The 14,687-nt window shown below is 37.5% G+C and overlaps 2 protein-coding genes across 4 annotated transcripts; both read right to left on the bottom strand.

The window, feature by feature from the left end:
- Nucleotides 1-52: 52 nt before the first annotated feature.
- Nucleotides 53-3,842, bottom strand: LOC103932074 (developmentally-regulated G-protein 2). The gene is made up of 12 exons (XM_009341628.2): nt 3,690-3,842; nt 3,347-3,438; nt 3,159-3,226; nt 2,786-2,862; nt 2,482-2,662; nt 2,224-2,280; nt 1,925-1,999; nt 1,654-1,773; nt 1,294-1,464; nt 1,032-1,145; nt 748-918; nt 53-466 (listed from the first exon to the last, which is right to left on the bottom strand). The coding sequence occupies exons 2-12, from the start codon at nt 3,414-3,416 to the stop codon at nt 371-373; spliced, it is 1,200 nt and encodes a 399-aa protein (XP_009339903.2). The 5' UTR covers nt 3,417-3,438; nt 3,690-3,842; the 3' UTR covers nt 53-370.
- Nucleotides 3,843-4,676: 834 nt separating this feature from the next.
- LOC103932042 lies at nt 4,677-11,451 on the bottom strand. Of its 3 annotated transcripts, none has more exons than XM_009341588.3 (9): nt 11,187-11,451; nt 10,567-10,729; nt 9,895-10,066; nt 9,335-9,390; nt 6,457-7,503; nt 6,165-6,302; nt 5,637-5,927; nt 5,468-5,524; nt 4,677-5,065 (listed from the first exon to the last, which is right to left on the bottom strand). In XM_009341588.3, exons 2-9 carry the CDS (start codon nt 10,693-10,695, stop codon nt 4,904-4,906), a joined length of 2,052 nt encoding a protein of 683 aa, XP_009339863.2. In that variant the 5' UTR covers nt 10,696-10,729; nt 11,187-11,451; the 3' UTR covers nt 4,677-4,903. The 3 variants fall into 3 exon arrangements, with proteins under 3 accessions (XP_009339863.2, XP_009339892.2, XP_009339877.2); XM_009341617.2 differs by having other exon boundaries at nt 6,457-7,338; nt 10,567-10,685; nt 11,187-11,445; XM_009341602.3 differs by having other exon boundaries at nt 6,457-7,338; nt 11,187-11,444.
- Between the last annotated feature and the right edge of the window lie 3,236 nt (nt 11,452-14,687).

Genomic DNA, 14,687 nt, shown 5'->3' with positions numbered 1-14,687 from the left:
CATCCGACTTAGCTAGATAGGCACGGAATTTATGCTTGGCACGCAAGCAAGATAGAGCCGAAGAGCATTTAGAAGTGCATTGATCACCATCTCCAGAAACACAGATTATCGTGCAGTACATGTTCAAAATTTCAAGAAGTAATTAATCTAAACATACAACACATGGACCAGAAAATTTACCTATTTCGATAAGCACGACATTCTAATATCAATTCTTCTCTTTCGACTAATTTTCAAATTGAGCAAATGATTTGATTATGTCGTGCTCTGTAGGCATCTCAAATCTGGATATACATCACATCCACGGATCATTCTTCTGTGCCGATTCATGTAAGAAACTCGGGTCTGCATGGTATGACTATCAATGATATTACTGCTTCAGGGGAGCCTTCTTCACTCTGTCAGATATACGAGCAGGGTCCGTTGAATGCGACTTGAAACGACCCCTCCCTTCCCCTTCCTTGTCCTGGAGAATGCAAACGCCAAAAAATAGATTTTTATCAGAAGCACATTTCTTTCCTCGTCCGTGGCAAAGAAACAAAAAACACTGGAATCTAGCAAGCATCTGGAATTACAATAGTCATAATACCCAAACTTCTTTTCTCTTATTCAGAAAATCAGTGCGATATTATATGAAAAAGCAAAGGAGAGAGTTGTAAAACCTTGGTCAAAATATAGTGATACAGAAGCCGTGTATACTCGTCGATGCGGTCTTATTTCTAATGAAAATCACAAAGACAGGTTTACCTTTTTCTTGACAATCTGAACCACGTCTTCGTCATTCAAAACATGACCGAGACCACAATGCTGTGGGTAGTGCCTTGCGCTTGTACCCCACACTAGCACGTATTTAACTTCCTTCACTAAACTCCTGTGTATATGGTTACAAAAGTCTCCAACAGAGCAGCCCCCTCTATCCTACACATACATGCAAAGAGGAATAAGAGAAAACGAACAAAGCCAGAAAGCTCATAAGAATGGTGTATTAATTGATCCTAAAAGATAACAGAAAAAAAATATTTGCAACTTACAGCAGAAAGAACTACAGGATCACCGAAATCAGGTTGCTGGCCCTGTGGCTTGGTATAAACTCTAACAAGTCCCATCTCCTCCCACATTTTTGCAAGCAGTCTGTCAAAGTTCAGCTGTTGAGCAACATCATGAATCAAAGTTAATGTTCCGGAACCATTTCGTATGGGAAACTCTTGTTTCATATCCATTGCAAGATGTTAGAAAATGGTAATGTAATTTTTTTCGTTTTGCACAATACGGTCCAACAAAAATATAACTTGCCTTGAGATTGCAACTAATGACAACAGAATTAGGTTGCCGGGCTAATTTGTCCACATCATCAATACCAATAACATCTATCTTGTTGTATACATATACACACTTCATGTACTTCCGGTTTCCCTCAATGACATCAATAAGATCATCCACTGTGGCGTCCTCACGAAACAGCAACTGCATAAAAGCTATTATACATGAGTATTCTTTCCCAAAGGATGAGCATGGAGACGACAGCATCACCGATTGAAAGATTGTACATCACCAACTTAAAGAAAAGCACATACCACTAGTTGTGTATGCCCAATAAAAGAATTACCATTAGCTTCCATAAAGAACAACATTGACTAAGCCTAAGTAAACTACCTCAGCATTGTGAATTTTGTATTCGTGAAGAATTTGATAGCAAAGCTTCTCGTCCACATGAGTCAAAGTGAGAGTGCTGTGGAAAGAAATTCCTCCAGTCTTTTTCTTTTTGAAGTATATCTGCCCATGGAACAAAACGCAAAATCCAGCGGAAGTCTACAGTTAACAAAACAAACAATATATGGAAACAGCGAAACAACCAACAGAAACTAAGACCCGGTTGAGTCTGTTTTCAAAACGCTAATATCTATATTGTGAAGATGAAACTTACTTGAGGCGGTTTCTTGTTTAAACGTAAGCCCACAGCTTCCAGCTCCTTTGTCAATATTTGCCGATGGCCTTCACTCTGAAACATCAAAATGTGAGGGCTAGACTAAATAACTGACAGAATCCAAAAAAAAAAAAAAACAGGTAATCAACATAAAGTATCAATAAGACAGGATTCAAAGGTCAAGCAGGTTGCTACGAATGGAAAACAATGAAAGGTCTTGAAGCAGACTAGCAGTAAACTTATTTATCAGCTGTTTAAATAGCAACAGTAACAACAGCATGTTACTAATAAATACTTACCTTTGAGGCATCAAGGACCATCAACACAATATCTGAAGACTTGGCAACAGCAATGACCTGCAAGAGAGGGTCTTATCAAATCCATCCATTTCCATGATACTTGGAAATATGGAGCAGGGAGAGAAAAGGCCAAATACAAGTCGTCAGACTGATCACCATTCTACCTTTTGTAACATTCTCATGATATTATTGTACAATAAACGCATAATGACATGTTATCACAAGAAGAGAGGAAGCTTAAGGGAATATTGTTATCACCTGCCTACCACGACCTTTGCCTTCAGAAGCACCTTCAATAATTCCAGGAAGATCGAGCAGCTGAATTTTTGTATCATTGTAATGTATAATCCCAGGAATGCAGGTAAGAGTTGTGAACTCATAAGATGCAGCTTCAGAGTGTGTGCCCGTCAACATAGTCAAAAGTGTCGACTTTCCCACACTACAAACAAGAAGCAAATCTCATAAGGATTCGCCACTTATTACTGTTTGAAGGTACAACATTTCATTTTGCTTTCTTTCCACGATACACAATGCATATTGAGGTTATATAGATATCGCAAACCTAGGAAACCCAATAAGCGCAACACGTCCGTGACCAAATTTTGTAACTTCGAAACCATCTCCACCTCCGCTAGACCCCTGAAATTCATTTATGAATCATTAAAATGGAAAAACTAAACCTCAAACACATGAAAAGAAAGTTGTTTCAAACCAATTGAACCAGTACAAAGATTTAACAAGAATCCCATGCACATCAAACTTCCTAACACTAATACAGGAAACGTTATATTCACATCAAACCATACTCATGCCTTTTTTTTTTTTTTAACAAACAATATTATCTACACTAAGGACCATACTCATGTGTATGTGTGTATAAAACATAATACATATATATACACACACACACATATATTTATGGAAGAATTGCATACTTTCGGAGGCTCCAAAAGCTGAGTCCTGAGCTTGGCAATCTTTGCCTTGAGCTGGCCAAGATGATACTCTGCATTTCTTTCAGCATTTCAATTAAATAAAAAAAATTAAGATATAACCCAATTTATAAAAGAAATCAATTAATTTAACTACCCAAAAAAATTGAATTTAATATAAAAAGGTAAAGTGCCTGTGGCTTTATTTTTCTGAGTTCGAGCCATTTCGGCCTCAATTTCCTTGATCCTTTCGATGATCCCCATTGCTACTGGATTTTTTCAGCCCCTACAACGAAAAAAGCAACAGCAGGAACAGATGAGATATAGAAACTACCAATTGAGGAATTAAAAATTGAAAGGTCTGTTTGGTTGCCGAGAAATTGTTGATTCAACTGCGACGTCTCGGAAACCAAACAGAGAGTGAATTTGAGTGAGGGAGGAGAAGCTGAATTGCTGTGAGGGAGGTTGAATTGTTGAAGGAAGAAATGTTAATTGTACGAATTGGAGGGAATGGAAGTGCTGCGGTGGAGGACTCACCGTGACTCAGTTGGCGACGATGACGTCTCTGGAGCTGAAAGTACCAGAGAAGGGGGGAGAGAGAGAGAGAGAAAGAGTGTGTGTGAGTTAGGGCTGAGAAGAAGAGAGACAGTACGGGCTTTAAATCCAGGTTCGGTAACGTGCGTCTTGGGCCTCTTTCTTGGGTACCATCTAATCAAATTTCCTGTCTTTTTCTTTTTTTTCTTTTTCTCGTTATAATTTTACATTGTTCAGACCCGTCTAGTCATCCGCCTAGGTTATGAATTTCATTTAGACAGAGAATAGATAAATTTTATTTTTTCACTAAATTGTAAGAGACTTATTGAATACTTAGATGAACACTCATTATATGTTTGTTCTTCATGTTTTCAATATGTTGTAATACTTTATAATTTATATGTTATTCTACTTTACAATTTATGTGTCCCAATACAGTTATATATTTTTTTTGGTATAAATAGGCACTTATTTATGCGATACATATAAATTTACTTAAATATGCCTAGTCCTCTTCGACTCCACAAGCCGCCTAGGCACTAAACCTCAGCCCGTCGTCCAACCAACGCCTGACATCTTTTTGAACCTTAGTCTCAATAGCACTCAAGCTCTAAATAGTTAGTAATTTAATATGGTTAGTCTCTTTGGCTCACTCCACAAATTTAATTGATGCAACTCGTTCATTTTTTGGATCTTCATTCAAGATTTTCTTTGAAAATTTACCCAAATCCCAAACCAGACTTTGTTTAGCCCTTCGGTCATTGCCTTGGGGGGTTTATTATTTATTGGCGACCTATTTAAGACTTATAATCGGAGTGACAAAAAATTAAAACACAATTCAACTTGAGCATTCGGGTCATGCTTTTCGAGTCCATCCTTGTTCTAAACCAATTTGTGTTCCGTTGATCAACCCGGAAGTGTTCGCCGGTCGACTTGCATTGCAAAAATTGATTATCAGTGCACGCGGTTAACCGTAGTGGAGAAGATCTCTAACGTTTAACAACAGGCATAAAACCGTTCATAACAAATTACTGAGCGAGACAATGTGTTAGCAGTCAGAGAATGTGCCATAAACATGTTTAAGCCTACATCTCGGCAATCCATCTGCAGCATATAAGCTGTGTTAACAAGTGAATGTCAGCATATGAAAGCGGTTACAGTCCAGCAGTATCCTTATTTCTGGATCCGCACGACTAAATGTTACTTTGTATACAATGCTACAAGAAGCCCGATCTCATTTGATGCAAGCTTCGACTAACACTGGCCGGCTTGCTCGGCCCTAGATTTGGCGGTACCTGCGCGCGCATCTCAGCAAGCTGTCTTACTTTCAACAAAATTGATGCCGGGATGGGAACTGAAGCATGTTTCCGGGAGTTTATCTGCATAATTTCCCACAGACAAACCAAGTAAAGCCAGTAATCAAAAGGACATTTAAAGAGAAAATCAATGCTGTATAGTGTACTATATATAGAGGCATATTTGCTTCTTAGTACAGACGCCAAACATCAGTTTCGCAAGCTACAATGAAGCAAACCACCATAGGACACCAGATTTTGCTGTAGACACCCGTCGAAGTTGTAAAATACTATGGAGATACGACCAAAATGCAAAAAATTTATTTACAGAATATAGGCATTTCTGGAAGATATATTTGTATGCAATATTAGAAGTTAAAGGCTGAGCGAAGAGTTCAAAGAAAGCTCGCATTCGAAAGAGATGGGAAGTTGGAACACTTCCCGTCTAACCAACTCATGAAAGAGAGGGAAGGGAAATGTACTCACTCCTTCATCAGGAGGCGTTTGCGCAAAGCTAGCTTTCAGCAGGTTTCTCCACTTGTCCTGCAAAATGATACATGTTTTCTTAGTCAAAAGTATTTACCATCATTTTTAGCATAACTGGATGCCAAATGAACTTGGTACCTTGAACACAAATTGTAAAGCAAAATTATACCTTGAGATCAACAGAAGTGCGATATGAATACGATGCAAAGGAAAGCCTTTTGATCTCAGACCACCTCCCAGTGCCACACTTAGACACACCCTCTACTAATTGTGTAACCTCACCAAGAGTCCAAGCTCGATGGTGCTTCCTTCTCATTCCACCTTTTGCTGTGGGAATCTGGGCTGAACCATCATCTGAATTGTCCTCGGATGAATCTGTCTGCTTCATGCCCATGTTCTTATCCGGTTCAATTGTGCCCATTACTGAGCGACGCTTGTCTTTCTCTGGTTCAGCAGTAAACTACATATGTAACAAATTAACATAACAAAAAATTAGCATGCAACCAACTGATAAGTAATTTAGTATAGCACTCAAACAAAAGGCAATATCAAAAAGGACGTTACTCCCATTAGTCCTCAGTAAGACAAAATACCACTCCATAACGAATAACCTGCTACATTAACGTTACCCACGCATTATCAAATTCAAACACATATGCCCATAACTCAATGTGAAGTTAAGCGAACTTGATCTTGCCTGTGATTTCATCTGTTCAGAAGCAGATCTGGTTTTCAAGACTTTGTCTGCATGCTCACTCTCTGGTAGCGAACTACGCACACTAAAGGCCTCTTTTACAAGTTTAGCTGTCGCACCCATTACACTCATGTCGAACTTCTACAAATAGAAAATCGAACGCATTCAGGCATTGTGTCGTAAAGATGACTTAAGAGTGCTATATCATCATAGTAATTCCTATGCTTAAGAAGAAAAGGAAAAGAAATGAAATGATAAAGCAACTCTATTGCCACATTATAAAAGGAAAACCTACCATAAGGGCCATAATATTTTTCCTTGGACGGCTTCTACGAACTCGAGAAACATAGGGAACCTGAACACCAGATCCACCAAGAGAGTCGAACCTGGTGACATAAGTTCTCTCATTTGAAGGGACATTTGTCACATTTCCAAGAGGGTCCAACCTGTTGACAGTAGCTTTCTCATTTAAAGGGACATTTCCAAGAGGCCTACAAGATTTTACAGATGTTTGTCCTTGTCCAGCATTTTTAACTGGACTAATCACTTTTGGGCTACAATCTTTTGATTCCACTTCAGAAAGCTCTTCAATATATCTCTTAGTGGGCTTCCGAACTCGTTTGGCAGCTCTCTGATCTGTGTGAAGATCCTCACTTCCACAATCAAGTTCTACACTACTGTTTCCCAATCTCTTGCCCGAAACAGTGTGATGATTTTCCATTTGGCTACTGTGGCTAGTTGGTGAAGTTTCATACCCATGATTCTTCGCTTCACCATCAGACCCCTCAGTGAGCATACCATCAGCATTCTGAATGCTATCGTCTTTACCCTTCTTCACCAATTTGTTATCTATGATAGTGAAAGTTGTGGTTGAAACATCACAAGAGTTAGTCAATCCCATTGTAATCCTCCTCTTAAGCCATAACTTGTCCTTAACAGTAGTTTCTCTCCCAAAAGTTGCCCGAAATAATTCATGAAGTTCTCTAATTGATAGGTTGTCCAAGCATATCTCCCCCTTTAGTGTATTTACATCAGGCTTTGAACTAGTGCAAATGACACAAGCTGATGATCCACTTTCTATTGGTCCATCTGGCGGTTGTTTTGAGCACTCCCCAATTCTCCCAGATTCATTAATATGACTTCCATCTGGACTCAGTGATAATGGAGGACCAATATCCTGCAAATGAATTTCAGATTGCAGCTTCTCATCAATAGCAGGCAATTTATCATGCTGATCAGAACACTGGATGTCTACATTCATAAAAGAAGAAGAATGATCAGGCGATCCACATGCTAGGTGGAGCCTCTCTTCCTGTTTGACCTTTTGCAACAACTCAATGTACTACAAGAGATTTTAGAGGTCGAGAAAGATTCAAGACGATTTTTTAACTAGATATGCTAAAATTGTGCACATACTTGCAGAGATAAAAGAAAAAGAAGTATTGAAAGAAACTATCTGTAAGTTATAAGAAATGAACAATCAAACCAGTTGATATAGAAATATGCCACTAACACGTAATACTGAAAAATTTCAAGATCAAGAAATTCCTTTCTAGAAGATTAAAATGCATAGCAACTAGGAAATATAACTGCCATACAAGGGGTATCTGTAAACATGTCTAAGTGCTTGAATCAATTTATGAAAGAGACATAAAGTTCAAGTTATCCAAAAGAATAATGTTATGGCTTGTTATATTAACACTCCACATATTGTTGAATACACCCCACATTTGCTTTTTCAATTAAAAATCATCTTAATACACCCCACATGCTTCCCCATAATACCCTCACACCCCACATTCTCAATATACAATTTACATTTTCTAATACACCCCCACATTCTTCACACCTTATTATACTTATTTTTAATTTTTATAAATTAAATTTACTTTGGACATGTGAAACAAAGGCCTACTGATGCTCCGGTTAGAATATGCGATTACGGGACAGAGGTTTAGGGCTGAAGGGGTAGAGGAAGACCTAGGAAGACTTTGAAAGAGACTCTAAGAAAAGACTTCAGAGTTCTTGGATCTAATGGAAGACGTGACACAGAACCGAGCGCAATGGCGTTCTAGGATTCATATAGTCAACCCCACTTAGTGGGAAAAGAGACTCTAAGAAAAGACTTAAGAGTTCTTGGATCTAATGGAAGACGTGACATAGAAACCGAGTGCAATGGCGCTCTAGGATTCATATAGCCAACCCCACTTAGTGGGAAAAGGCTTTGTTGTTGTCATTGGGAGTAAAGCTCTCTCTAAGCAACTAAGGTTTGATGATCTGGAGGAATTGATTGGCATTGTAAATTAGGTCCTCAAACGATCAACTAAGAGATATAAGTAAGTTAGGAGCAAATTGGTGTCTGCATTTCCCAAGGTGTTCTAATGTCAAGGGTTTGACTACAAAAGACTCACTGTTTAAGAGCGTTCTGCATGACCATGGTGCAGATACAACCCATGACTGCAGGCACTTTGAATGATATGACATACAACCTTAAATTCCTACTAAGACCTTGAACACACAACAAATATTATTGTTTCTTAGGAGTCACATGTATATATTATTGTTTCTTAGGAGTCACATGTATTTGGGAAGCAAAATAAAAGCCTCCTATGAAACCTGCTATAGGCAGGCCGCAAGAAATTAATTTGTATACCTAGCAATTCTTTTGCAGTTTGCAGTATAGGTAATTCACAGATTCAGACTACTTAAAGCTTCAGCATTCATTAAACGAATCCAAACCTACCCTAAGTTCCTTTATGGAAAGACTTCTATCACTTTATATAGGGAGATGCCGTTCAAATCACTAAAATAATGAAAAATATGAAGTCTTACCTCACGTGAAATTTCCAAAACGTCAATTTCGTATTCTATTCGTCAAAATAATTTTTCTCAATCAACGTTTTTGCAGTTTTATTGGTTAGGGTTTTATTCTGTAATGGAGGGTGAGAGGGGTTTTGAGAATTGAAGAAGATAAATAACACGTTAAAACATGATTTGGAGTGTATTTAGAAATTTCTTACTTTTTTTTTTTTAACCTAATAAGGTCGAAATTATCATTGACTAATAGGGTATTCAGAAAGGTCATAGCAGGGTACAATTTTAAGCAAAATAGAACTTAGCCATCTGATTCTACAACAAAAGAGGAATTGTATCCAGAGAAAGCAAGTCAATACCTCTAGCCGTGCATTTAATTTTGCATCAGCTTCTGTGTTCTCTGAATGTGACAGACCTGGAAATGTATTGCTACATCAGAGATGAAAACCATTACAGAACCAACACCATGAGATATAAAAACAGAATGCCTTCAAATAACTTAACAAACCAAGTTATACAACTAGTTTCCAACAAAGCCATTTATCATTGAAAGAATACTTCACTAAGTCACGGAAATAATAGGTATGCAACACAGAACTTGAATATAACTTAAAGTACCCAAAATTGGTCACTTTAGTGGTGTAAATAAATGAACTTCAAACCCATTGAGGAGAAAAAGTAAGTTTGAATAAGATTTCTCAAATTAATTAGATATTTGAGATTTGAGATACTCATTTAACTTGTAAGATTAAATACAAAGGTCTGAATAGATAAAAATCAGACTTAGAATGCCCCACTAGTCATTAGGTACAGAAGTTATAGCTGACGGTTCCAAAGTGCATAAAGTTACTGCGAAAAATTTTCCATAATGATAAAGATGGAAATGAAATCACTAGTCACAACAATAACTTAAATAGACCTTCTGAGTTTTCTTTCTGAGGTTTCCCAGAGGAAGACTCGTTATTGGAAATGCACCTAACATTTCCAGCGTCCGGAACAACAGGTAATTCAACTGTTTCGTCAACAAGAAAATCCTCAACTTCCATTACTTCATCATCTGTTGCTGGCACTAATCTCCCATTACCTTCAACCTGGAATCAAATAAGACAAAATAAATGGCAATGAAATTATCAACTATGAACTTTTTAGTTCATAGTTGTAGTGCAACACAATTTTAAGTTTCCCCGCTTAAAAGCATTATGGAGAAGCTGGCTCTCATCTCGCCAAACCCAAAACTGGCCTCTCATTTAATCCAAGTATAAACCTCGAGTTTTAAATTGGTGACAAATTAAATCCCCAAACCCAAAGCTTCAGAGAAAAAAACATATCAAATCACAATGCTCAAGCTTCAATGCCTTTCTATTATGATTTTCTAAAATCTGATTCACCCCAGCACCCTGGCTACTTCTAATTGTAATTTTTGAACAAAATAACTGTAAAAAACACTTGGTAAATATACAGTCCTCTATCAACTCTAAAGCAGTATAATGAAGACCCATTACACAAGATAATCATGTTTCTCTACAAATTTGAAAGTTGAATCAATCCTACTGAAAAATAATTAAAACTTTTAGTGCAAATGAAAATGTACCCGAACAAGCTTGTATACAACAGGATCGGCAATCTGCTTTGGCGAAGACAACGAAGAGCTACTTTTCTCAACCCCACTCTCCTCATACATCCCTTCATCATTCCCCTCAACACCGACCACTGTTTCCATGGAAAATCCACCACATGCAACTCAAATACACAAACTGAAACCCCAAAAACAAATAAACAAACACAAAAAAAAAGTAAATGAACAAAGTTAAACTTCAAAATTTTTAAAATAATGAAACAAAGTAAAATCTTATCCACAAAAATATAACGCACCCATAACTCAAAACACACTAAAAATCTCCCCCAAATCAAGCACTCAAACCTGCAATTCAAAATTTCAAACTTCCCAAAACCGAAAGCAAATCACAAAACGAAATTACCACTATATCAAACTACATTTTCTCCAAAGACTGCAAATTTCCAAGCCTAATTACATAAAACTACATTTCTAGTGAGAGAAAAGTACCATTTCAAGCTGAATTTCAAGGTAATTCACATAATATCACACTAAAAGCTGGGAATTTACATGCATAACTAGAAATGTTCAAAATCTTCGCATTCGAGGCAAAATTGAACAACAGATGAAGCGAAATTGAATAGGACGGGGCTCACCATAGGACTGTGGAAGTGAGGAGGGAGTTGACTCGGTCCTTGCGAGTGGAAAATTGCAAGGAAAGCGACCGATTCGAGGCGCGCAGGAGACTGAGTCGGGAAGAAGACGAGTCGTTTTCTGAGAGAGAAAGCTTGTGAGGGAAGCTTTGAGGAAAGGGAAAACAATCGGATTGGTCTGCTGCAGCTGCACCCGTGCGTGCCTTGTTTGCGCCTCTCTGTTTTTTGCCTCGCTTTTTTAGTAAGCTCCGAGCTTTGGTGTCGTACAGTTGCGGACTCCAAACGCTACTTCCAATGCACTTCACAAATAGGACTTGGCGTCCGGTTCTCTTTTATGTTTTCGAATTTTTTATTTTTTATTTTTTGAGTAGAAAAGGTTTTTTTTTTTTTTTTAACGATTTTAACGAAACGTTCATGATACTGTTTACTCTAATAAAAAAAAAAATTATATTTTTACACTAAAAATTCAATCTTAGTACTATTCATTTTACCTTTTATTTCGTCCTTATCTTAAAACTCAAAGCTTTTAAGTTATTTTCTTTAGTTTTTTTTGTTATTATTCATATTACATAGCAATGACGATTTTTTATATCAGACAACACAACAATAAAATTTAAACGGACAAAATTATCAGTTGAGTAAGAGAACCGTTACTTGGTAAGAACGTGATTGTAACACAACTTGATACAAGTACAATATTAATTAGTTTAGACTGCCACATGAGCTAAAAAATAATAATAATAAAAAAAGGAATTGCTATTGACATTTTAAAAATCTCATTTGCACTTCAAACTTTTTATAACTAGAAAGAAAATTACATAATAAGTAATAGGTTTTCCGAAAACCCTAGAATGTCATAAAACATATATCGTATATAGTATGCTTAGTAGTGGTATCACAATTACCCGAAGGAGTTTATAAATCTTCCGTCCGAAGGCCCTACATTGCCCGCCTGAAGGCATATATAAATGAATATCCACTAAGTAGGCACAGAAAATCAAAAACATAATCTTTCCAAAATGTATCTCATCAGAGCTCAGTAGCTCAAACATCATATCATAAATCATATTCATAAATATCTCAGTAACGTAAATTCGATAAAGCATGATATTTCATAAAGCGTAAATCCGATAACTCAGTAAACTTTTCATAAAACATATTCATAAAATCATGTTTTTCATGTATGCATTTTGGAAGGGTCCACTCACAAATACTTCGTCGTCAAAGAGTTGTTCGAACTATAGAGGACAGGGTTGCCGTTAACAAACACACATAAGTACATAAATGGACCAATTAATAAAACTCTACTAAAACGATTGAATTTGGGAAAACGGACGTCTTATTATGACGTCAAAAAACCTAAAAGGGGACCTCAGGTTCCCCTCCGTGCCACCACAAGACGCTGGCCTAGGAGGCCATGTGCCACTGCACGTGTCAAGATAGGTAGCCAGAAAATTCGCCGGCGCCACCGTGGACAACGGCGAAGGCATGTGTGCTCCACACACCGGCCATGACAACCCTCCATGCGCCACCGTTTGAAAATCTGGAAATTTCTGAGATTTTCCCTCCAACTTAAGAGCCCATTCTGAGCTCAATACAAGTCCAAATCGAGTGATTCAAAAGAAAAAATGTAGTTAGGAATATGGAGAAGAGATTCATACCAAGTTGGAACCGAGTGGTGGCTGGAGTTGGCGGGAAAAGTGGCTAGAAGATGGCCAAATGACCACGGTTTGGAAAGTTCCAAATTTACATCGTGACTTTCTTTGAGCATTTCCGTGTTCTTACACCACCAAAACCACCCAAAAACTTGCTAATCATGAACCTAGACACAATCAACAAGGATAGAGACTAATTTCGAGGCTTACCTTCACCGAAGATGGCAAGAATTCGCCGGAGAAGCTCCTTGCATAGTAACTGCACTGTGCAACACGGGAAGAGAGTTTTTGAATGGTTTTTCTCCTCTTTTCTGGTTCAAGAACTCGTAGTGATTTCAAGAAAAGGTGATGGTGAAGTGATGGTTGTTGTTGTTTGTTGTTGTGGGCTTGTGGTGCCTCGAGGAGGCTGGTTTGAGAGAGAAAGGAGAGGGGCGAGAAGTGAGGGAGAGAGTTTGAGAGAGAGAAGGAAGTGACAGAAAGAAAAGGGGAGGGGGAGGTGTCTCGGGGAATAGGGAAAAAAAAGCAAAGGACAAGGATCCAAAGTGGGTCCCATTGGCTCACAAATTAAGGTCACAAGAGACGAAAAGTGAAATATCCGAAAAATGTTTGACGTTTCGAAACATAATGTCTACGTTATAACTCCAACTTTGAATCTGTTTGCGCTCATGCGTTCGTAGCGATGAGAATAATAAACTAAGAAAATTAGTCACAATCATTACAGTCGAGACGGTCAACGAAAGTGTTCATGCCTAAAGGGTAATTTGGTAGTTTCATATGTTCGATAATATGAAATACGAAAAATTTAGGACGGGGTATCACAACCCCTCGTCTAAAGGAAAAATACACATTTTCTATATCGTCATAAGTATTTATAATTAAGTTGATTTTTTCGTGTGGTCATAAAATGAACAATGAAAACAAAGAATTTCTCGACCCAAACAAAGCACGATTTTAATACACGAGTCAAAATAATAGTATCCAACTTTCAACCCACATACAACTTAATTTTGACACTGTATGCAATAATAACAACTACTATATATTTTTTTTATTCATGTTTTTTTATACAAGTTAGAGCAGGGAGGAGGAAATCAAATCTAAGATATAGAGTACACATGTAAATGTTCATAATTACTTTAGCAACAAGTATCTTGAAAAAGATTTTTCCAGTGGACCAAAAGGATAAATGGAATTGAGATTAAAATTAAACGTCCATTTTGACGAGAAAAAATTGTTACCTAGAGTTGAAAAACCTAGGAAGCACGCGAGCTTCAATTTGGTGCAGAAATGCGTTCGGGGAGTTTGAGTGGCAGCGGCCGAATTCACCTAAGTTCGTCAGGGCTATGGCATGTGATACGGCATGAAGCGGCTCTGATTTTCCAATTGTGAAATTCAGGGCAGGTAAATTGGTGTGCGAGATTGATCCCGCGAGAAATTTGCAGAGGCATGAGCCTTGGGGAAGAAGATCACACACCGTTCCAATTATTTTGTTATTTGTCCTACCCTAAACAACTGTTGGCATCACTAATTGTCATTGGTTGACTTAAGAAAATAATAGGGGAAAGCACTTGAGTACATATATTATGGAAAAGTGAAAGTTTGTCAAAGCATATCATATCCTTCTCTTCTTCGCTAGGGTTATATGAAAATTATTTAGTAACTAAACGGTATGAAAATTATTTAGTTTCGACAAGTAAGAATACCATTACATACGGTATGAAAATAATACCATCGTACCAAACTGTTATTATAGTAACTAAACGGTATGAAAATTATTTAGTTTCGACAAGTAAGAATACCATTACATACGGTACAATACATTGATGTCATTCTAAACATAATTGGAAAT

This window comes from the organism of the source record quoted next, unplaced genomic scaffold (genome assembly GCF_019419815.1).
Source record: "Pyrus x bretschneideri cultivar Hongxiangsu unplaced genomic scaffold, Pyrus_bretschneideri_v1 Contig37, whole genome shotgun sequence".
NCBI classification, from domain to species: domain Eukaryota; kingdom Viridiplantae; phylum Streptophyta; class Magnoliopsida; order Rosales; family Rosaceae; genus Pyrus; species Pyrus x bretschneideri.
Note: the sequence above shows the minus strand (reverse complement) of the source record. Positions and strands in the feature narration are given on the sequence as shown.